The 23799-nt window shown below is 56.4% G+C and overlaps 2 protein-coding genes across 15 annotated transcripts in view; one reads left to right on the plus strand and one right to left on the minus strand.

Moving 5' to 3' along the window:
* The first annotated feature begins 227 nt into the window (after positions 1-227).
* On the plus strand, positions 228-11795 carry RHBDD3 (rhomboid domain containing 3). 8 transcript variants are annotated; one of them, XM_038373521.2, is made up of 7 exons: positions 228-314; positions 3247-3433; positions 3905-4061; positions 4492-4881; positions 6724-6889; positions 7431-7784; positions 10337-11795. In XM_038373521.2, the coding sequence occupies exons 2-7, from the start codon at positions 3383-3385 to the stop codon at positions 10542-10544; spliced, it is 1326 nt and encodes a 441-aa protein (XP_038229449.1). In that variant the 5' UTR covers positions 228-314; positions 3247-3382; the 3' UTR covers positions 10545-11795. The 8 variants fall into 8 exon arrangements, with proteins under 8 accessions (XP_038229449.1, XP_038229444.1, XP_038229443.1 ...); XM_038373516.2 differs by having other exon boundaries at positions 231-314; positions 6718-6889; XM_038373515.2 differs by lacking the exon at positions 228-314 and adding an exon at positions 2473-2601 and having other exon boundaries at positions 6718-6889.
* A 222-nt stretch (positions 11796-12017) lies between these two features.
* Positions 12018-23799, minus strand: part of EMID1 (EMI domain containing 1) — a 94943-nt gene continuing 83161 nt past the window's right edge. For 4 of the 7 annotated variants that reach the window (XM_043497917.1, XM_043497921.1, XM_043497918.1 and 1 more), the window contains exons 12-16: positions 22343-22395; positions 21958-22020; positions 20472-20516; positions 15552-15642; positions 12018-13932 (exon numbers count right to left, since the gene is read on the minus strand). In XM_043497917.1, the coding sequence (XP_043353852.1) occupies positions 13684-13932; positions 15552-15642; positions 20472-20516; positions 21958-22020; positions 22343-22395 (501 nt within the window). In that variant the 3' untranslated portion in view covers positions 12018-13683. Of the gene's footprint in view, positions 13933-15551; positions 15643-17354; positions 17440-20471; positions 20517-21957; positions 22021-22342; positions 22396-23799 lie in introns of those variants that run through there. The other 3 variants (XR_006275843.1, XR_006275844.1, XM_043497920.1) reach the window with 3 other exon arrangements.

Genomic DNA, 23799 nt, shown 5'->3' on the forward strand with positions numbered 1-23799 from the left:
CCAAATTATATGAAAATCATGTAATGAGCTAAAAGATATATGTGCAAATTTGCATAACATCTCTGTGGCAGGGCACTGCTAGGAAAGCCGTTAATCAGCTCTTGCCACCCCAGCCCTAATGAGGGGCAATAGATTGGGGCTGGGTAAATAGCCAGCGCTCGCTTGGGAACTGCCTGCACCTGCCAGCCTCATTAGCAAGAGGTAAAAGACGGGGGCCACAGAGAGCTAAAAGGGAAAAGTCAGGTGGAGAGAGAGGGAAGAAAGAAAGACCCACCCACCCTGTTGTGGGTCAGGACTGTGTGAGGCCAAGCCAGGTAAATAGTGGGAAACTGGTGATGGAAATGGACACTAAATAAAGAGCACAGGTGTTGCACTAGCTTAGAGCATCCCAGAATCTTTAGGGAATGGGGTCAAGGGGCTGAATCTGGAGGGATGTAGTGTGTACCCTGTTATACATGGGGGCTTGTCTGGGATTTGGAGCCAGTGCCAAGGAGTGGCAACCCAAGCATGGAGGGAACTGTGTAGTGGCTTGTGAAACAGCAAGAGGACCTGCAGGCCTTCTAGCAGTCCCACCAGGCTGAGAGACAGGCCTGACTTGCTTGGCAGGCTGAGCAACAAGAGACCTTCCCCCACCTGACTTCATCAGGCCAGTGTACAGCAGCAGCTCCTGCCCTGGTTGGTGAGTCCCCTGGGAGGTGATGGCAGCCGTGCACCAGGGTTGGGGCGCTGTGAGGTGGGCCCTGCCGAAGACCCTGATGTCTTCCTGTGCACTTTTGAATGGGTAGCCATGGGTGCTGGATGGGACAAGGTGACCTGGCCCCTACGACTGGCCCCCTATCTGGCCGGAGAGGCGCAGGCTGCCTACTTGGCCCTAACTGATGAACAAGCCAAAGATTATGAGGCCGTGAAGGTGGCAGTCCTGGACTGGATGGGACTGTCTGACTAAAAGTATTGGCTGAGGTTTCGGGCAGCACAGTGGACAAGGGGTTTGTGGCCCTGCACTTTTGCCCAGAAGCTCATGGATTGGTCCACGTGAGGCCTCCTGCCACCCTAGCCCCAATCAGGAGAATGGATTGGGGCTGGGTAAATAGCCAGCGCTTGCCTGGGAACTGCCCACACCTGCCACCTCATTAGCAAGAGCTAAAGGCTGGGAGGAAGTGGAAGGGAGGGGGCAGAGACCGGGAGGGAAAGGTCAGACTCGGAGGAAGGAAAGAGCCTACTAGTCAGTTGCTGGTCAGGCCAAGCCATGTAAATAGCGGGAAATTGGTGGTGAGAATGGACACCAAATAAAGAGCACGGGTGTTGCACCAGCTTACAGCATCCCCAAGTCTTTAAGGAATGGGGCCAAGGGGCTAAATCCAATAGGGTGCGGCATGTACCCCATTACAATCTCACTTGAGTAAAGCCATAGGAATATACTACCGACCATCTGACCAGGCTGGTGATGGTGATTGTGAAATCTCAGGAAGGTTAGAGAGGCTATAAAAATAGAAAACTCCATAACAGGGATTTCAACTATCCCCATATTAATAGGGTTCCTGTCCCCTCAGGATGGGATGCAGAGAGAGAGTTTCTAGACCTCATCAATGTCTGCTGCTTGGAGCAGCTAGTCCTTGAACCCACAAGAGGAGAGGCAATTCTTGATTTAGTCTGAAGTGGAGCGCAGGATCTGGTCCAAGAGGTGAATATAGCTGAGTCCTTTAAAGAAGCTGGCCCCTGTTGATGAATTTCAGAGAGGCTGAGCACCCACATCTCCCATTGATTTCAATGAGGCCTGGCTACTGAGCACCTTTGCAGCTTGTACCCTAATATTCTGCATCGTGGACCTCCAACGGCCAAGTCTGTTGGGCCCCATGGTCGTGTTTTGGGTCACAAAATCCAACGGCAATAGCAATATTTTATTAGATTAAAAATAAAAGAAGAAAATGGCACATTGCAAGCCCAGCTCAGAGCCAAGGTCCTGCTTGCCCGGATCCTGCCTGACAGGAGCTAGGACCTAATGTTTTAGAGGAGGTGTAAGAACCTCGGGGGAGCAGAGGTGGGGTAATCCGCCCCCGGTCTGTGGCAGTGAGGCATTGAGCCCCGAAGCATGAGGTTTGCGATCTCTTCCACAGTGCTGCTGTTGGGGTTAGATCCTCCCCTGCAGTGTCTGCAGCCCAAACACAGCAGTGCCACCTAGAAAGCAAAAGGGAGTCGAAAGAGAACTTTTCCGTGTCAAATGCAAACGGGGAACAAGCAGCAGAGACCAGACCAGTCGGGTTCCTTTACAAATCCTTCCAGCTCTCAGCTGCCTGGGGAGGGAAATTGGCCAGGGGAAAGGCTCTGATTGCCCTAGAAAGAGCACATCTCCAGGGTCCCAGGCCAGAAGGGCCCACTGATCATCCCGCCTGAGCTCCCGTCCAGCGCAGGCCGGAGACTGCCCCCACAATAACTCCTAGAGCGCATCGAGCTGAGATGCTCCTTTTCATCTCAAGGGTTCAACTTTCTTGACGCTCCCTGGCTGGCCCAAGCCTTGGGCAGGGAGGAAATGCTGCAGAGGAGCATGGCAAAATGGCTGTGGGGTGTCGCTCCTGGGCCAGGGCCCAGCGGCTCCTCAGCCTGGTAAGGACGCCCTGCCCCGGCAGCCGCAGGGAAAGCGGCCTGCTGGAGGTAGGCGAGCTGGGTCCCGAGCCAAGGTCTCAAAGCAATGAGCAGAGCAGCCCGGAGAGGCAGGAAACGCTCGGCTTGGCTGCACCAGAGCTGACCTCAGTGCAGAGCGAAGAGCAGCCTGTGGAAATGTGGGCGCCCCTCCCCCCCGGTCCAAACGCAGGTGTCCCCTTTATGTCCCCCGTTGGGCATTGGCACATGGGCCACCATACTACAGGCCAAGAACCCACGGACCGAGACTTGGGTGTCTTCCATATGCCCCTTGCAGCAACAGGGACCCAGACAGCCAGGCGCTGGGGAAATGAGGCCAAGAGTTATTGTTTGGGGTGGGAAAGGGGAGGCTCCTGGCAGTCTGGTCCTGACACCAGAGCAGGGCGCAGGCCAGCACATGAGCTGCAGGGTTTGCAACACAAGGCTTCAGAAACAGCAGCCACTTGCTGGCCTGTGTTTGAGGCCAGCTGGGCAGTTCTCCTGCCCCGGGGCAGTGGGCACTGCAGGGCCGAGCCAGCTGTGGGCTGACTGCCTCGCGGTCCCTCTTCTGTAGCATAAGTGGCTCTCGTCTGTGTTTTTTTTTTTTTTTTTTTTTTTTTTTTCTTGCAGAGCTGCAAGCACCTGGCAGGCTGGTAACTGCTGTGAGTGATCACAGTTCACATCTCGCTGCTGGGCCACACAGGAAACCAGTAGCCCTGGCCCTGAACCTCAGCTCAGGACAGAGTCCACACAACCGCATGGCTACATGGTCCTCTCATCTGCCTGCAACTCACACGCTGACAAGGATGGGTGCTGGGTATGAGGATCAAAGGAGCAGGGCACCCTGCTCCTCTCCTGTAACAGCATTGGGTGCCAGGGTGCAGCCTGCCAGGCACAGGGCTCCTAGAGGGCAGCATCTTGGAGATGGTCCCAGCTCATGTATTAGGGGCCAGGGTAAAGTTTGGGCAAGCTCGAGGCTCCTTGTTTCCTTGTGTTTGGGGATTCAGGGGACACACTAGGATGCCCTGGTCAGAGCTCCCTGCTTCCCCATAAAATGGATCCCGGGGGGTTGCCCTCACCTGGGCACAGCCTGGTGCAAGCATCCTCATTGCCCTTATATGGTTTGCTTGTGTATTTGGGAGACTCAGTCCCCCCCTTCTCCCCACAAACATTCCCCAAGTGCTGAGAATTTCCCAGGCCCTGGTTGCCTCTGCCTGCCTTGCCAAGTCCCCTGAAATCCAAGGTCCCTCCAAGAGGCCCATGCTGTAGCTGTGTCTCCCCTTTCAAGGTGATGCCGCCCAGGAGGTGCCGAACATGGATGCGGGGACTGGAGGGCCCCCCACTTGCTTCTGTTACCCTAATGCTGCTTCTTGGCATCTTTTGGCTGCTGGGGGTTTGTGAGAATCTGTCCTTAGTGCCAGCCCTGCTGTTCAGACACTTCCAAGGTGGGTATCTGTCCTGCCCCTGCCCCCCCTCCTCTTGTCCACCCCTCAGAATATAGCCTTGCTCCAGGGCTCTCACTCCAGATGCCTGGATGTTTAACAAGTCACTGGTGGGAGACTGGAGCATCCCACTGGGAGCAGAGAGGTTCCCTGTCTCTTGCTGGCGGGCTGGCTGCATTGAGCTGGGAATGACACATGCAGCTCCAGGGTCGGCGAATCATGAGCGGGGATTGGTGGGGCAGGGAGAGGCCATGGGGGGCTATCAGCGTGCTGTGAAATGATACCAATGGCTGCTGCGTGGAGGAGAAGAGGACCAGACCAGATCTGGTCAGGCCCAGGCCTGTGCTAAGTCCTGCTGCAGTGCTGGGCTCCCCGAGGAGGATAAATGCAGGGAGTCCCATGTTAACAGGTCATCCCTTGCTCTTCTCTCCAGTGTATCGCCTGGCAACCTACTGCCTGTGCCACACGGATCCCTCCCTCCTGCTCCTCAACTTGCTGCTCTTCCCTGTGCTGGGCTGGTGCCAGGAGCGGCACCAGGGCACCCTGCGCTACCTCCATGCCTCCCTGCTCAGCGCGGTGATCTCGGCTGTGCTCTACCTTGTCCTGGCTGGGCTCTGGGCGCCTCCCCCCGCTGCTGCCAGCGGCTACACTCCGGTCCACCTGGCCATGCTGGGGCGCCATCTGGTGCTGAGGAGCAGGGCTGGGGCCTCGGGGCAGGTTCGTGCTGTGGCCCTGCCCTGGCTGCTTCTTGCATTCAGCCAGCTTCTCTCCCCCGGCTGCCCCTTCCTCCTCCACCTGAGTGGTGTGCTTACAGGGCTGGCCTGTATCCTCTGTGTGATGGGCAGGGTGTTCCTGGGGCCTCACCAGCCTGGCCCGGTACCGCCTGGGCCCTGAAGAGGGGCACAGGTTTCCCTGCAGATGCTGCAAGCCAGTGTGATCAGTTGGCCTGTGGAATAGGGTCCCCAGGGAAGGGGAGGATGCCTCTGGATAAAGCTCCAGTGAACAATCCTGCCCTGAGAGGGACTGGGTGGGACTCCATGGGGCTTTGCCACCCCTAGATATTAGGTGCCTCAGTCCTGGAAGTGTACCAGCCCTTTAAGACCCGGATCTCCTAACCCTAGCTCAACCCCAACTGTCGTCAGATCCCTCCCCAGCCCACTGTCAGCACCCTAAGTGAGTCCAGTTCTGCTCTAGCTGGCAGGAGAAGGGACCCAACTACAGGCCTCTTCCTCCTCCACCAGCAGCCTCACCCCGCTCCTCAGAGGCGTCAGGGCCTGCTTGCTAGGCAGCTTCCTAGCAACCTGTGTCCCAGCCTCAGTGGCTGCCCCTCCCCCCCCGCCTGGGCTGCAGCCTCCTAGCCCCACTGTTGCAGGTCAACTAATTAGCCTCAGCTGTGGAGGTAGCGACTGGCCCCAGTGGCAGAGGGGTGTTTATATGCCCTATCACAGGGCCAATGGAGCCAGTAGGTGCAGCCTGCAGCAGCTGTGCCAAAGTCAGCAGGGACTAGGCAAGTATCACACACGTGGAGCTGGCAGCTGGGAGGTTTGCAATGCATGTGTATTTTCGGTACTATGGCGGCAGCAGGAACAGCAAGTAGCAATGTCCAGCAAAGCAACACCCCCACCCCCTCAAGCCTGGCTGCAGACTCAGAAGCAGGACGCTGCATTCAGAAGGAGTCTTCACAAACAGAAAGGCAAGAAACTGGGGAATATTCCACCCAGCCTCCCCCAGATGTGGCTCTACGGAAGTCAGTGGTGTAAGAGTGCCTGGGGTCACAATTCAGCCATTAATTCTTTTAAATGAAAGCTAAGATTGTGGAGAAAACTGTCCACTCCACAGGAAAATAGCTAATGCCCCAGATTGCCTGCTCTGGAGATGGGATATGGAGCCTAGTTTGGATGCTGCCCTGGCTGGGAGGGAGTGAAAGTCCTTCCCAACTGATAGCTTTTCAGTGGCCTATATGAAAGACGTTTGATGGGTCTCAGTCCAGCTCTTAGGGGATAGGTGTCCCCACATCACAGAAAGCACCATGCCAACAACCACTAATTGACTCTCTTGTCTGCGCTGTAGAGGCTGGATTCTTCCTTCCCATCTCTCAGCGCAGGGCAGAGGCGCATTGCTGGGTAGGAAGCTGGCACGGCTGGTATATTTTTATTAGCTTAGAGGTTTGGTCTCCCAAGGTTGTCGTTCCACCAGCACTAAACACAGGTTAATATCTCAGTGAAAAGGAACGAGAACCCCCAGAAGCTTGGTGATCTGGCTATCCCATGCCTCTTTAGCACTGAGTGCCTGGCATCCATTGCATGACTTCAGACACTCTCCATGAGCTTTCTCCTGGTGCCTGTCTCTGGCTTATGCTCGCAGACCTTGGCACAACCTGATGTACACCCTGATCGTAAAGTAACCATCCCCGGGGTTTGTGGTTACTCCAGGGGAGTTTTGCCCAGCTGAGGGCAGCATTATTAGGCACCTGAGCTCTGCCTCTGATATGGTTAAAACAAGAGCCAGTTACAGCTGCCATCATCTTTATGGAGATTAAAGATCCCAACATGCCTTGCAGACCTTTGAGTTATTTGGCTCCTAGCTAGCCAGGCTGGGGACCAGGAAGCATCCCCAGCTGGGGCCAGCAGCAGATGTTTTCCTTGACCAGGGGAACTGGTGGCAGATTGGTCCAGGGTCTTGTCATGGCTGGAGCTGTCGGAGAGGCGCCTGGAAGTGCTGCATGATGGGACCGTCTGCAGGACACTGGCGGGAAGCAGATTTGTCCCCCTTATCCTGTGCCCAAAAGGGGGGATCCTTCCCACTAGCCATGTGGCCAGCACCAGGGGCAGGTACGTGGGGTGGCTCTGGGCTGGCTGGGGTTCACTGCATCACTATGAGAGACACCATCAGCTTACAGCCCCTGGCTCTTACCTTGTGCCCCCAGCGGGCCTGGTGTCCCACTGGTTACTGCTGTTGATTTCCCTCCCTGAATGTCCTAGTAGTTAGTGCTCTGGACTGCCTGGTAGAGACCTGGCTGGAGATGGCAAGGGGGGAGGGTCACCCACTAGCAACCCCTCTGGTCTAGTGCTGCATAGCAAGGAGTCCTGGGGTGGGATGTGGGCTGGGGACTGACCAGAACCTCCTCCCCTGGACACAGGGAGTCTCCTGTATCACTGCTTTAGGGTCTGGCGTCACCAGCGTGAGAAACGTGTCCCTGCTAGAGTCAGGGAGCACTCCCCAACCCCAATGAAGGAAAGGAACTCCCCCCCCTCCCCCCCCCCCAGCACCACTCAATTGGGGGACACCTGGCTGCCCTCTGTGGTGGGTTGGGAAGCTGCTCCCTCCTGCTGTCTGTTTGGACTCTCCTCTGATTCCTTCCTTGTTTCCCAGGTCTCCGGGACTCTCTGCCCCCTCAGTCCAGCAGTGCTTCTTGGGGGGCCGTTCAGACCAGTCCTTAGCCGTGGCACCTGCTTCTCCCTGGGCTGCTGAAAGACCGGGGTTCTGGCAGGGCTCTGGGATGCCATACCCGTCAGTCCCTCTGGCTCGTTTCCCAGATCTCCATGGGGGCCCTCCCCCATGGGACAGCCCCAGCCTGCACTCTGGGGCATCACTCTTGTGGCCAGGAGAGGTCCTGCTGGATGAGCAGTTGCTGCTGGCCGGTATCCAGGCCTCCCTGAAGGATGCCAGCCTGGAGGCTGCCATGGGCGGAGTGCAGCTTTCCAAATCCTCTGTCTCCTCTCTGCGGTAAGGGGCATGGTGGGGGGGGGGGGGGAAGGTGATGCCTGGGGGGTGGAGGGGGAGGTGCCCCTTAGTGACCAGTGTGGAGCAGAGGTCAGACCCTTCAGCCCACTTGGTTTCTAACCCAGAGCCAAATTGGGGGACTCTTTGGGCAGCACCCACTGAGCCTGAGAGCACAGCGTGGGCTGCCCTCTGGCTCCCTCCATCTCTGCCGGCTGCAGGTCCTGGTACAGCTTGTTCATGCTCCATGGTTCCCCCCGCCAAGGTCCTCTCATGCTGACCTGGCCAGATTGGGCTACCTCAACTCTGCTGAGTGACGGCTACAGGCAGAGCATTGCACATGAGGAGCTGTGGAGCCCCTAACTTATGTCTGAGCTATTGAAGTCCTCAAATCGTGGTTTAAAGACTTCAAGGAGCAGAGAAGCCTCCCTCAAGTCACCCATGCCCCTATGCTACAGAGGAAGGCGAAGAACCCCCAGGGCCTTTGCCAATCTGCCCTGGGGGAAAATTCCTTCCCAACCCCAAATATGACTATCAGCTAAACCCTGAGCATGTGGGAAAGACTCATGAGCCAGACACCCAGGAAAGAATTCTCTGTAGTAACTCAGATCCCACCCCATCCAACATCTCATCACAGGCCATTGAGCATATCTACCGCTAGCAGTCGAAGATCAATTAACTGCCAAAATTAGGCTAGCCCATCAGATCATATCCCTTCCATAAATTTATCAAGCTTAGTCTTGAAGCCAGATATGTCATTTGCCCCCACTGCTTCCCTTGGAAGGCTGTTCCAGAACTTCACTCCTCTGATGGTTAGAAACCTTTGTCTAATTTCAAGTCTAAATTTCCTGATGGCCAGTTTATATCCATTTGTTCTTCAGTCCATATTGGTACTGAGCTTAAATAATCTTTCTCCCTCCATGGTATTTATCCCTCTGATATATTTATAGAGAGCAATCATATCTTCTCTCAGCCTTCTTGGTTAGGCTAAACAAGCCAAGCTCTTTGAGTCTCCTTTCATAAGACAGATTTTGCATTCCTTGGATCATCATAGTTGCCATTCTCTGTACCTGTAGCAGTTTGAATACATCCATCTTAAACGTGGGAGACCAGAACTGTACACAGTATTACAGATGAGGTCTCACCGGTGCCTTGTATAACGGTACTAACACCTCCTTATCTCTACTGGAAATACCTCACCTGATGCATCCCAAGACTGCATTAGCTTTTTTGACGGCCACATCACATTCGTGGCTCATAGTCATCCTGTGATCGACCAGTACTCCGAGGTCCTTCTCCTTCTCTGTTACTTCCATGTAAAGCGTCCCCAGTTTATAACAGAAATTCTTATTATTAATCCCTAAATGCATGACCTTGTACTTTTCACTATTAAATTTCATCCTATTACTCAAAGAAAAGGAGTACTTGTGGCACCTTAGAAACTAACACGTTTATTTGAGCATAAGCTTTTGTGAGCTACAACTCACTTCATTGAATGCATCCGATGAAGTGAGCTATAGCTCACTAAAGCTTATGCTCTAATAAATTTGTTAGTCTCTAAGGTGCCACAAGTACTCCTTTTCTTTTTGCGAATACAGACTAACACGGCTGCTACTTTGAAACCCATCCTATTACTATTACTCCAGTTTACAAGGTCATCCAGATCTTCCTGTATGATATCCCAGTCCTCTGAATGGGCAGTACCTCCCAGCTTTGTCTCATCTGCAAACTTTATTAGCACATTCCTGCTTTTTGTGCCAAGGTCAGTAATAAAAAGGTTAAATAAGATTGGTCTCAAAACCGATCCCCGAGGAACTCCACTGGTAACCTTCCTCCAGCCTGACAGTTTACCTTTCAGTGTGACTCTCACTGTAGTCTCCCCTTTAACCATTTCCTTATCCACCTTTCAGTTTTCGTATTGACCCCCATCTTTTCCAATTTAGCTAATAATTCTCCATGTGGAACTGTATCAAGTGCCTTACTGAAAACGAGGTAAATTAGATCCACTGCGTTCCCTTTGTCTAAAAAATCTGTTACCTTCTCAAAGAAGGAGATCAGGTTGCTTTGGCACAATCTACCTTTTGTAAAACCATGTTGTATTTTGTCCCAATTACCATTGACCTCAATGTCCTTAACTACTTTCTCCTTCAATATTTTTTCCAAGACCTTGCATACTACAGATGTCAAACGAACAGGCCTGTAGTTCCTATTTTTAAAAAAGGTTAAAGCGATCCGGGTAACTATGTTAGCAATTCTCCATTCATTTGATGATTACCTGTTCTGTTCATTCATGGAATGTCAGGGTTGGAAGGGACTTCAGGAGATCATCAAAGCAGGGCCAATCCCCAATTTTTGCCCCGATCTCTGAATGGCCCCCTCAAGGATTGAACTCACAACCCTGGGCTTAGCAGGCTAATGCTCAAACGACTGAGCTATCCCTCCCCCCTCTGGGGCACCTGGTATTAGCCACTGTCAGAAGACAGGATACTGGGCTAGATGGACCTTTGGTCTGACCCAGTATGGCCATTCTTATTGCCTCTCTCCCCCTCGTTCCCCAGGCTGCAGCAGCTGGAGAGGATGGGCTTCCCCACAGAGCAGGCGGTGGTGGCGCTGGCAGCCACGGGCCGAGTGGAGGAGGCCATCTCGCTGCTGATCGGAGGCCAGATCGGGGACAAGGCCGTGGTGATGTTGGAGAGCAGGCCAGCCTGCCGTGAGCATCTGCTTCCCACAGAGCAAGCCATACCCTGCTTTCCCACCACAGAATAAAGGGCTCCAGTAATTAACGGCCCAAAGCTGAGCCATTGGGTTTGAGATCACCAGGCCCTCAGGGAAGGAAGAGAACAAATCCCATTACTGGAAGCACCATGAGCTTGCAGAGGCCTGCACCCTCTATCCGAAGATGTGGGAGTCCTGTGGGGCTCAGCTCCAGGCCTGGGCTCCATTGGGAACGGCTGCGTGAGAGGACGGGGAAACAGGAGCATGCATGGTGGGGGAGGTGAGGGAGGTTCTGAGCTGGGTGCTGCAAGGAGGAAGAGCAGTTGCATGACTGAGGCATGGCTTGGGCTGTGCAGAGGAGTCACGTGCAGCATGGCGCCTCCTACCTTCTCCATCCCTTCTCTTGTGCCAGCCCCCACAGGCTCTGGCCTCTTGTTTTCTGCCTGACCCATCCCTTCCTTGGTAAGGCCGTGCTCAGTTTTAACTTGAGTTAGCAGCCAGGTTAGTACAGGCCATTCTGGTCCTCCTAATGTTTGTTCCAGGGCACAAGCCTTTATGATTTGGGCTGGTATTCAAGCCGTGTCCTGGAACTCACATTTAGGGAGCATCCACACTAGCGTGGGCAAATATATTAGCTAATTGGTGACTGAGTAACTGGCATTAGGAAGCACCAGTGTAGACAGATCCTGTCACTAGCTAGGGTTGGGGGTGAGGCCAGCACCGGGGGCAGCAGCACAGAGGAACTCCACAGCCCAGGGAGCTCTAGGTTTAATGCTGCTGCTGGGGGCAGGGGATGCTAGAAAACAGGCAAGATCCATGCTTGTGTCCTCTGGAGCCTAAACTCTGCCACACATCGTGTCGTCCCAAGCAGTCCCATGGCATTCAGGGTGGAGGGTTATGTCACCAGCAGTCTGGGAATCTTAAACAGTAACTGTAACATCCCCCAGCATGTGGCTGAGCTTCCCCAAAGGCCAACTACCCTGGAAAGCAGAGGGGAGGGCTAGCCAGAGAAAGGTGCCTGCCAGCTCCCATCCCATTGCCTGGAAGGTGGAACCTGCTTTCTCTGCCTGCCCTCTGGTTGGCTTTACCAAGGTGTTGGCTCCTGGACCCACCAGCTGCCAACATGATGGTGCCCTGCCTACATGGGATTCACCTGGAGACCACCAGCATCATCCCCTTTCAGCTTCTTTCCAGCCGTGGTCTATCTTGCCGGATGTGCCTGCGTGGGGAGCTACCTGTGGACCCCTGGAGGTGACCTGTTACTGTTCTTTGCTGGAGAAATAAAGTTTTACCAAACCCTGGGGAGGCTGCTGGCTGCTCTCATTGCCTGTGGCCAGGCTTGGCCGGTCATTGGTTTCCTTCAGGTCCTTCCCTTGGTGCAGCCTGTGGTTGAGGATGGAGTGGGAGGGCCGGGCCTCTAGACAGCATCCTTCCTGGCTGCAGCCAATGCCCGTCAGTGGGGCGAGCCCCACTGCTCCCCACCCCAGCTCTACAAGCACAGCCAGACTGCCGTGCCGCTGGAGCTTAGTGACACGTTTTAATGACCTTTAGACCATTTGTCCTGCAGCTGGCTGGGATCACAAGCATACACAATACAAAGGCAGGTTCCCTCCCCAGCCGCTTGCGCAGTTAGCCGCGGGGTTGCACTGGGTGCTGGCTTCAGATGGGCCTCCCCGTGAATGACCCCAGACTTCCCTGCTCCTGGCCCTTCTCCCCATTTGACAGCAACTCTCCCAGTTGTTAGTGGGTGCTCAGGGCCCACAGGGAAGGGTGTACACAGCAGCCAGGACATCAGGGAGGATGGTGGGAGGTGGGGCAAGGGTGTGTGGCTGCTAGGTAGGTTTTGGTTACGTCTCCCCCATCCCTAGCCATCCTTAGCTGTGGGGATGCCGAGTTCCCTGACGGATCAAGGAGGTGGAGCAGGGAATGGAGGCCTGGCCCCCTGCCTACATCCAGCCAGGGCGACTGCCCCTTGGTGACACTTTGGCCTCCAGGGGAAAGATCCCTCCACGCTGGGGGAAGGGGCCCAGAGTGGGGCTGGGGATGCTGGAAGGGGACCTGCCTGAGGCTCGGCTGGAGCCCCACCCAGGGGTGGTAGCTGCCCCTGCTCCGGAAGAACAGTTGCTCCAGGTAAAGCCTTTGTGGGGTAAGAAGTGGGCACGTGTTGGGTGCAGCTGAGCTGCATGAACGAGCGAGCACCGCCTGGGGTGTAGGGTGCCCCCATCTCAGTGGGTTCCAGCATATCAGCCCCATCTCCGTGCACACTCACAGCAGCTGGCATGGGGGCCTGGCTGCTCCCCACGTAGTTTGGGGGAAGAATGGGCTGGATGATGGAAGCCCCACAGCTGTTCCCTGGGCCTGAGACAGGCCTGGATACTCTGAGATGAGGGGTGGCCACATGGGTAATTAACCCCCCTCAGGTGCCTTTGCTGAAGACAGGCCAAGGGCAGGCTGGCTGCCTTTCCCCAGCTGCTGAGCCAGAGGGGCCCGTGGCAGCCAAAGCCCAGCCCGGCAGCGTTTGAGCAGGTGTACGCTCCACCCTGGCTCAGCCTGCTTAGCTTGGTTTTCAGCGGCCAGCCAGGGCCACCCCACCTTGGTGCTCGTGTTCAGCGATATGGGCAGAGCTGCCTTGTAATGCCAGCGCTGCTCCGGGGCCCAACCCATACCGGGGTAACGGCCTGGTGGGGAGCCTAGCGCTGAGCAGTGCTACACATGTCCCAGCAGCCTCTGCTCTGGGGATGGATTCACTGGTGAAAAGGCAGGAACTTGGCTCCACGGGAGCTGAGCCAATCCCTGGGGACTGGGAAGGGCCAAGGCACCATCCCCTGCACCCCCTCGGTGGGGGAGCCAGAGACTGAATTCCTGGGGAGTGCCCAGGATAAACCCGCTGCAGTTTGGGAGCAGAAGGGAGAGCGACGCCCTCTCTCCCATCCCTGCCGGGCTGGGGAGCAACAGGCCAAGGGCACCTAGGAGACATCCCACACAATAGCACCAAGAGATAAAGAGCACCCCCTGCAGTACAATGAGGGGAGCATGGGGTAGGGGGTGCTGGAGACACGAGGAGGCAGCCAGCAGGGGGTCAGTTAGTACACACATAGCACTGGTTACAGGCCTCTTTCGAAAGAGCACAAATAAATACAAAGTCATGCTGGCCAGCCCCACATCCTGGGACGGATCCTCGAGCATTTCTTCATGCGACAGTCCAGAATGATGTGGGGGAGGGGAGGGAGCGTGCCCAAGGGGGCCTTAATGCTTGGGGACATGACTTCCGCTCACACCCCGAGGGGTGGGCTGCCCCCTCTTCACTTGCTTTCATCCTCGGCCTTCTGGGCCAGTTGGTGTGGGACGATTCTGTAGGCTGCCAGCCTGTCACGCTTGCCCTGGTGGAAGCTGGGGGCGCTAGTGGGGAAGGGTTCGGCACCTGAACCTGGCTCTGGTTCTAGGAGGGGAAGGGAAGAAAAGCAGAGTCAAATCCAAATGTTTCTCCACTGAGACCCAACCAGGGAGTCTGGAAGATCGCAGGGCATTGACTCTGTTGACCAGCTAGTCAGTGTCCAGCTAGTCCTTAGCCCTAGTGCGGTTCCAGCGTACCAGTGGCCTAGGCAGAGCAGCCAGCAGCCATGTGCTTGCCCTGGTGCTGCAGGCCAAAGCTCTGGGCATTGGCTAGTCTCATGGGTTGGCCATATTCTGTCAGCCTCCCTGCCTTTGTGGCCGGCAGCAGCGATAAAGCTGCAGAGTTCAGCCCCGAATCTCCTCAGATCCCAGGGTTTGGTTGTGCCATCTCCAAGGACAATCACATTGTGGCCAGGCATGTGCCTGACACAGCAGACGTGGCTGTTTCAGAAGAGCAGCCAAGGAGAGAATGGTGCCCTTATTTGAATCCATATGATGGATCCAGGTTTTTTCCCAGGGAAAGAGGAGGAGTGGGGGGGGCACAGTTCTGGTGCTCCTGGGGAGTCTGGGAGAGGCTGTTTGTCACTTCACATCCCCGCTCTCCAGCCAGTGGACGTATGCGGCATGTAGACAAAGGAGTCAAGCTGCAGCTCCTCATGGGGGGCAGCTAAAGACCTTCATGGATCTGGGTCTAAGTGCTCACACTCCATTGCAGTCGCTACCAAGGGCAAGAGAATGGGGAAATGCTCCAAGGTAAGCAGTTGGCTGGGGATGGCGGGCAACCACAGAGCCCATGTTAATGCAGCACCTCCTGGGCTCAGCCAGGCTCTGGTGCCATGAGCTAATGGCTCTGCCGGGCTCAGAGCTCGGGGGCTGCCCGGTTAGATGCCATTCATTCTACAGCCTCTGCAATGGCAGCTGAGAGGAGTGTTAATGACAATGGGAGGCAGGATTCTGCTCCCACGGAAGCCAGTGCAAGCTAGGTTTTAGACTCTGCAGGAAGTGGCCAGAAGACCCTGCTGTGGTGGGCTTGGCACTTCCAGCCCATTATACTGATCATCTGCACCTGTTATTTTCCAGCATCCCTGGCCATAGGCAGGTAACACACATTGAGTAGGACCATGATCAAGGCAGCATCTAGTCCCATACAGAGCCGTTTGTCGTGCCCTTTCTCCTGCAGGGCAGAGGAAAGGAAACCCTCCTCCAAGCTAAACCACAAATGGTCAGTGCACCTGAGTGATACCCAGTGCAGACGCCCAAGGCACTCTTGTGCCATAGCTCATGCTGCAAATTTCCAATGGCACCGCGAGAGGAGGAGCCCCACAGAGCTGCAGGACAGACCCATGCAGACTTGCCTTGCAGTCTGAGTTAGGGATGCCCCATTTGTGGCTTCAAGTACTAGCACCTCTTTCCCCTCCCCAGCTGGCAGTTACGAGACAGGAAGGGTTGTATCAGCACCTAACTGGAATCCCAACCATCTGGCTCCAAACACACAGAGGAGTTGTCATCCACAGACTCGGCATGCAAAGGGGAGCCCACGGATACAATGGGGTCCCCGTCAAAGGGCTGGCTCCGAGCGGCCCAGCCATTCAAGGAGTCCAGCTCACACAGTTCAGAAATCATGCTGAGGAAGAACAGAGTAGGAAAAGTTGAGCCTCTTGTTACCTGGCCAGATGATGGCTTCCAGCAAGGTGACCCTTCTAGCCAGGAGCTCCAGCTGGGCCTGCTGCTGTAGGAAGGATTGTAAGCTAATGGCCTAGTGGAGATCGAGAAGAGCACAGAGTGCGAATTCATTCACCCTCGATGGGGGAAGGGAAGGGGATCCGTCACTGAGGGCTGAGTCAGGGAACCAGGACAGCAGCTTGGAGGGCTGGGGGAGGAACTTCCTCTGTGAGGAGAAGGGATCCCCAAGGGATCTCAGCTGGCTCCAGCCAGGTGATTGCTCCTGTATGCCCTTCGGAAGATGGGTGCTTTGCACAGGTTAAATGCTCTCCCCTCTCTCCCTGGTGTCAGGGCCATCAGGCTGTTCTGAGGAGCAGGAGGCAGGTTCTGTTGGTTCTGTCATGCTGTTGGATGCACACCACCAGGCTCCAGGGGAGAAGGCTGCAAGCCTCTCACCAGGAGAAGACAGGGTCAGACCTCTAGCTCCCATTGAACTCAGAGTCCAGGTGGGAATAGAGAGAATCCTTTACTCCTACAGTCAGATCCATCCCCCTGAACAGGGACCAGCTCTGGGGTTCCCTACCTCTCCTGGCTCCCTCTGCTCAGCCAGCACTTGCCTCCTCTTTCGGGCCCTCCCAGAATGTCATGCTGTTATGGGAGGCTCCCCCTCTGCATCTGTGGGTGAACCCCCCCGCCCCGGGGCCTCCTGCTCTCCTTTCCTATCAACTCTTCTCCTGCCTCCTCACGTCCCTCAACCCTGATCATTACTCCAAGCGTTGCGGGAGGCAGTGGCTGGGAAAGGTCTGGCACAAAATGAAGGGATTCTGATGTGGCAGCCCCATACAATGACTCCAGTCCTTTCACCATTAAAGGGCACCAACCTGGATGCCACTGGGGACTGAGAGGCTGTTTTTAGTTCATCCTTAAAAATATTTCAATGTCATTTTAAAGATGCTTCTCCTCTGCCCAAGAGAGCCTCTGCCATGTGCTCAGGGTGCAGGGGCCATCTTTTCACTGGGAACCTGTACGGCATCCAGCACAATGGGGGCCCAATACAAATATTAAAGCACCATAACAGAAAGGGAAATCTGTAATTAACAATCCCATCAGCCTGCTGCCACTAGGGGCCATTCTCCAACTGCAGGCAGATCCCTGGGGAACGCCCCTGTACTCAGTCCCTAGCCATGCCCCGCAGGTCCAGATCCATTCACCGCAGTGGGAGCTGACCCTTCCCCACTGAGTACAGATGCATCCAAGCAGCCCGTCCCCACGGCGCTGGTCTAGCTGCACTCCCTGGTGATGTGCCTGGGTGCGTGGGTTGGGGTTTGGGGGTGTGTTGTTGTCCTGGTTCCTGTGACCCTCCCCCAGTGCGTGGGAGGTCTGGGATTTTCCTCCTCCAGCGGCTCCAGGACATCAGCAGGTGGGAGGCCACTGTGAGGCCATCAAAGCCTGGGTTTCCACAGTTGCCCTAAGCCCTGTTGAAGCAGGATGATGTCTTTGCAGGCAACACTGCGGATCCACATGGCAGGCAGACTAAATCCCACCGGCTGCCATAAACAAACAGGCAAAGATCCCAGTGCAGGGCGGTGTGGGGACAGCAAGCCCCAGCCCCAGCCCACCCACAGCCTGACTCACTGGCCCTCCTCGCACCATGGGGCTGAGCAGTACCGTGGGCTGGAAGCAGGGAGCACTGTTTGTGTGGTGGCAGCATGCGTGGGCGCTCCCGCATCCTGCCTTGCCCCTCGCTGGGAGCTCAGCCCCACACCAGCAGCCTGGAATTCTGTCCTCCTGTCTGTCTCTACTCACCATACAGCCCAATCATTGTTTCCAAGATTAAAACCCTCTCAGCTAAAATCTTCAAAGCCTCTCGGAGCTGGTGTAACCCCTCCCCCTGTGGACGAAAGAGACAGATCCAGCCGTGAAGGGAATGCCCGAGGGTGCACTCCGACCCCCGGGACCTCAGGCAAAGTGGGGGGGGGCAGACGAGGGATGAACAGCCCAGCCACCCTCTCTCGAGGGGGTGTAGGCAGCTGGTTAAAAAGCTCCTCCTGCCCCAGCTGGGCACTGACATAACAGGCATGCACATGCTGACCCTCAGGGAGCAGGCTGGGTTGGGTGGGCATTCTGCAGCATTCACCTGGCACAGCTCATGACAAACACACAGGCTGCTGGGGAGGGAAGAGCTAGGTCAGCCCACGGGGGACACGGAAAGAGCATGAATCTCAGATTAAGCAGCAGCCCTCTGGCTGAATCCCATCACTGGCCACTATCCCCTGACCCTTCCCCCCACCCCTGCAGGTGTGAGTCTATCGCATCCAGAGAGCCCCAGCTCACCAAGCCCCATGGTCCCATCATGCAGCATGGCTGCCATGCCCTGGCCTAGAGTTGGCTGCATTTCAGAGCTTGGGGGAAGTGACTGCTGAATGCGCAGCCTGCCAAGGGCTTTGGGGGGCTCAGGAAATGCAGTAGCCTTTGGAACAGTCTACACTTCTGCCTGTTCTGGCTCCAAAGCACTACTCTCCACTCTCCGTGTTCCCACAAGGACCCTGGCAAAGCGCTGCACTGGGGGCCCTGCACTGCAGGTTGCCCTCACTCATTGCACCCCCATTCATCTCTGTTGTAGTCCCCAGGCGGGAATAGCTGGGAGCCGCAGTGCTCATGTTGGCCTGCAGGGGCTGCTGTTGGGCCACACCAGGATTCTCACCCTGGGACTGCCTCCAGGGGGCTTGCATCTCAAGACCCCCATTTTGTCTCTTGGCTGTGTCAGCCGGGACAAGGCTCTTCACACCCCTCAGATGCTGGTCTGCCCCAAGCTGGTTCTGGGCTTTGAAAGGCTGGATGCTGCTGCAGTGCCTGCAATCCCTCCTGACTTCCCTAGCATCCAAGTGTCCCGGGAATGTCCCTGGGATGGGGCAGGGGAGGCACCCAGAGCAGATCTTGGTTCCTGCTCCCCAAAGCAACTACCCTTCTTCCTCCTCCCCCCACAGAGATTCACTGCCAGGGGGTCCAGTGCCAGCCAGGGCCGTGTGGGGGGCTAGCATTGGCTCTGCACTTCCAAGTGCAGGGAGGGGGTGGTGAGAGACAGGGAGATGGGAGGCATGCAGTCGGGGACATTAAGGAGACAAGGAGGGGCTAGCTGGTACCTGTCAGCCAATGATCGGGGGGGGGGGGAGCTAGGCAGGGCTGTCCCAGCAGCACAAAAGGACAGCTGCTAGCCTTGTGCCGGGGCAGAGTGGGGGGCACGCAGGGAGTGGAGAGGGTGCATGCTGCGGGTTAGGAGCAGGACTCCCTGCAGCCAGCAGACAGATGGAGACACGTGTAAAGAGAGGTTCCCACAGCTGTATCAATCGCTAACCCCACAACCAGGACGAGGGGGGCTGGAAGCCCTGGCACCACCCACTTCTCTGGGCCAGCCCTGCCCTGCGGCTCCACACAGTCCAGGCACTGTGGGGCCAGACCCAGCTTCACCATCGGCACGAATATTCACACTGGCCTGGTGGGGTCCCGTAATGTGAGCCAGGCCCCTGGTGCTGGTCCCAGCCCCCATTCCCAGAGAGGCCTTCCCAGCTTTACACAAAGAGATAGAAGTGGGAGGTGCCAGTGTCTCCAGCCAGACACGGCCCCGAGAGTGGAAGGGCTGAGGAGTGGGCCCCAGGGATGGGGAGTGATGATGGGAAAGATCCCAGGGTTCGAGGGAGGTGGGGAAGAAATGGAGCATGAGAGAGACAAAAAGAGAGAAAGATGGATGGGGCATGGGCTGAGCTCCAGAGGGACCAGAGTGCTCAGTCAGGGCTGCCACCATGTCCCCCTCCCCAGCCAGTATGGCCTGGCCCCAGCCCCCAGATCCCACCGAGGCTGAAGCAGGTAACAGGAAACAAGCCATGGCCTTTGGCTCCATGCCGCATGCCACAACCTGCCAGTGTCATTAATTCCCCTCCGCGGGGCCATCCCGGTGGCAACCTGGCAGATCCCAGCAGCCCGTCTCCTCTTCAGAGCTACACCACCATCATCCATCCATGCGGCTTCCCCAACCTGGCAGCCACTTCCTCTCCTTGCACCTATGTCAAGCCCCACCCTGCCTGGCAGCTTGGAATGGCACCGCTGACCTTTCATCCCATCCCGGCCCGCATGGCAAGCAGCAGCCAGGGCTGAAGGCTTGGCCAACTGTGAATGTGTCTGTGTACGAGAGGCAATGGGCAGCACCGCTGGCACAGATCTTGGGGAGGCCCAGGCTAGAGCCTGGTTCAGGATTGGCGGGTGGGGGAAGTCAGGCTGAAATGGGCCCAAAGCTTTCCCCTGCCATGCCCGGTGTGGCAGCGATGGCAGTGGAAAGACCCAGAAGTAGCTGGGTGTCATGCTGGGCGTCCCATGGAAGGGGCCAGGTCCAGAGACTGGCAGGCCAGCTGGGCCTCCAGCGCACAGGAGGAGGGCGCTCCTGGCCACAGCCCTGCCAGGGACGTTTCCATTGTGAGGGGGGATGGAACGTGCAGCGCCACAGCGCAATGGCAGGGGGATGTGCCCTGCAGTCTCTAGGTAGCCCCGGGCTTCAGACTGGGCAGAGTTTCTGCTCTCCTAGGAGAGGGCTCTCGCGGGCAGGGAAGGGGGGTTCCAAGCAGCCTCTGTGCCATGAGGGGAGAAAAGCGGCTCTGTGGTCCCGTCCCTTCCACATGGGACACCGCATTAACCAGGGTTGTCAAGGGGAGACCCCAGCACTGCCTCTCTGGTTTTGTGTCCTGCTCTCTGGTGCTGGGGCCGCACCAGGCCCCTGGAGCCTGGTGGAGCAGGCTCTGTCTATGGGGCTGAGGGGTTATGGCAGGATGTTGCAATGCAAAGCCCTATGCCCCCCTGGGAGGCTGGTGCCAGATCCGGGTGCAGTGTGCAGAACAGCAGTGGGTGAGTGAGCGGCTGGTGCCCTGTGCTTACCCAGGTACCCTTCTTCCCCTGCTCGCCTTTTGGACCCAGCTGCCCCTGAAACAGAGACAAGAGAGATGCCAGCGTGAGCTGGAGCCAGCCCAGGGCAGCTGACACAAGGGGCACCAGAGGATGAGAAGCCTGGGGGGAGGGGACAGAAGAGGCCTGCTGGGAGGGGTATACGGGAAGGATCCCCCCTTCCCCAGAGTGGAGAGCACAGGGCACACCCCAGCATGAGGAGGGACATCTTCCCAGTGTGGGGCAGGGGGCTCTGGGGTGAAGGGGCACAGACAGCCCTCTCCGAGCATGGGGTGGGGGCTGTGGAGTGAGGGGGCAGAGACAGCCTCTCCCAGTGTGGGACAGGGAGCCCTGGGGTGACGGGCACAGACAGCCATCTTCAAGCGTGGGGTGGGGGCTGTGGGGCGGGGGACACAGACAGCTCTCTCCCTGCGCGGGGTGCGGGGCTCTGGGTGTGGGCTGTGGGGCATGAGGAGTGGCCTCTCCCCATGTAGGCCGTGGGGCTCTGGAATCTTGGGTCAGGGGCTCCCTCCCAACATACAGAGGACTGAAATGGATTTAAGGGATCAAGCCCCACAACATACACGTTCCCCATCCAGGCCTCTGCTCCCAGGAAAGCCAGGAGGGCTCTAGAGAGAGAAGAAGGCGAGTGACGGGCCATGACCTGGCACACTGCCCCAGCCCCTCCAGCATCTCACAGACAGCCAGGCCTCAGAGTAAGGAGCAGTGGAATGGCACACGGCTTTTGGGTAGACCCCGGCCCCTCGTGTGCCTGTTCGTCTGGCACACCATCGCCCACTTGTGGACCAGCCACAGGCCCCGTGAACCCGAGAATGGTCTCCGCCATCCCCAGGGTGGCAGGGCACAGCCTGGGAATGGATGGATGGGGAAAGCCGTCTTTCTCCCTCTGCTAGTGGAGGTGGCACTGCCGTCCTTGGAGGTGGAAGGGGTCCCCGATGGAGCCCTGACACTGTCCCTGCCTCTGTACCCAAACCTGTCCCAGGAGGGGAACGTTGTCTCCATGGTCTCTCTGCCCAAGCTGCCAGCAAAGAAGCTGGTCGTAGTGGCAGAGACAGAGGCATGTGTCCAGCAACCCACCTCATCTCAGACAGGCCCCTGGACAGGACCCCAGTCTGAGAGCGAAGGGTCTGCACTCTGACCGACTTGACGGCCACGGAGCTGTTCCTGCAAGCGGTAAGCCCTCCACCCACCAAGGCTGAGCTCCAGCCTCTGGCAATGGCGTGGGAAGCAGTCTGGTGGCAGGGGGCTGGCTGGTCCATTGCCCTGAAAGACATAGGCAGTGCCTGCTGGACCGACCCAGAGCAACACCAGAGTCTGCACCTGGCCTTGCAAAGGCAGAATGCCCCTGCTCCACCATTGCTCCTGCCCTCAGCCTTGCCCCGTGCACCCCTCTGCAGCCCTGTCCCCTCACACACAGCCCTGGCTTTTAGCCGCATGGCAGGGGCTGGGGGTCACTCACTCTGTCTCCTTTCTCCCCTGGGGGACCGGTGGCTCCGTCAGCACCTGGCACTCCGGGTAACCCCTGCACAGCAACAATGACAGCATCAGCATCCTGGTTTCAGGGGCTGCTCTCCCCACAGCACACAGCCTAGCTGCACCACTGGAGGGGGCTGACTTCAGATACCCAGGTGATGGGGGTTCTTGTGTATCCAGGAGAGGGAGGGCAGTTCTTGAGTGCCATGGGGAGGGGAGAAGGGGTCTCATGTACTCAGGGCAGGGGTGACCTGGGGAAGCAGATCACGTACCCATCGCAACAGGAGAGATGAGATACTCAGGCCCTGTCCCCCGCCCCATAGGCAGCTCCCTGTGCCCCCTGCCTCTTTTCCCCCAGATACAGCACTTACATCGCGCCCCGGAGGGCCTGGTAGCCCAACTGGCCCTGGGGGGCCCAGAGGACCTGGAACGAGAGGAGTAGAACACACTGTGTAATTATGCCCCATATTCTTCATAATAATATAATTCTGATATGAGTATGACATAATTATGATGTATTTTGTGCAAAATGAGGCATGTGACATATCATTGGAAAGTTATGATTTATGGAACATGATTATCTTATTTGTAGGCATGTATCATTTTGGTATCTGAAGTTAGGAATATTGTATATGCACCTATTAAAAATGTGTTTACACCTGGGGAATGCCCACTAGACAGAATGCAGTTTAGATGGCTGGCTAGGATAAGCCATTAGGGAGAATAGGTCTCAGAAGATGCTAATCTCCCACTGGGAAGCCTTCCTGGGGACGCTACAAACATCCTCTGAGTCATGGCTGCAGTGGCCCTAAAGGGACATGTGACCAAGTCACCTGGTACTGGACTCCATCATAATGCTAGTGTTTTTCCACTGACCGGGCGTGGGAGTCAAACGGGGAGACAAAGGGTTCCCGCCACATGCAAACATTATTTAAGGCAGGGGAGTGACATCATCGTGGTTTGTTCTTCACTGACTCCCCGCCCAAGAAAGAGGATGGCTGGAAACACAGGAGAACAAAAGGACGGAGCTGGGGAGAAGGGCTGAGCCCAGGCTGGGAAGGGGTCTGGCTTGTGAAACTCCCTGGAGTTTTAAGCTGAAAGCAAGAGCAGCCGGCCTTCAAGACTCTCTGCAATCTGCCTAAAACAACATTTAGGGTGTGATGCTGTTACACGTATCCAATTTCTTTAGTATACTAAGCTTAGATTGCGTATTTATTTTATTTGCTGGGTAATCTGCTTTGATCTGTTTGCTATCCCTTATAATGACTTAAAATCTACCTTTTGTAGTTAATAAACTTGTTTTGTTTTGTCTAAGACCAGTGTGTGGAAATCATAACTTGGGGCAGAAAGCTGTTGCATATCTCTCTCCACACTGAGGGAAGGGGCAAATTTCATGAGCTTACGCTGTACAGTTCTCTGTGCAGCACAAGATGGTGAAATTTTGGGTCTACACTCCAGAGCGGGGTGTGCACTTGAGTACCGGGCAGTTCCTTAGCTGAGCCTTCTCATGCAGAGCTGATCTCAGCATCTGTGTGTCCCCCTACTTGTATGTGTGCTGGTAAAGTGCAGTCTGAAGCCCGGGGAAGGGCTTGACAGGCTACATAGCAGTACAGTGTAAAGGGAGCCCAGGCTGGTGGGTCAAGTGGGCTCAATGGTATCCCAGTTCCAAATGGCACCCTGAGAGTGGCACTCCCTCAGCTGGCAGCACCAGGCTCATATCCCTGCTGTTATACCCATCCGTCGGTGGCACATTCCCACGGGATGTGTATCCCTCAGCTTGGAATTCCTTGTGCCAGCCTTGCCGTGGGCAAAGTCCATCCCACAAAGC

Source organism: Dermochelys coriacea, chromosome 15, assembly GCF_009764565.3.
Source record: "Dermochelys coriacea isolate rDerCor1 chromosome 15, rDerCor1.pri.v4, whole genome shotgun sequence".
Classification (NCBI taxonomy): Eukaryota; Metazoa; Chordata; order Testudines; family Dermochelyidae; genus Dermochelys; species Dermochelys coriacea.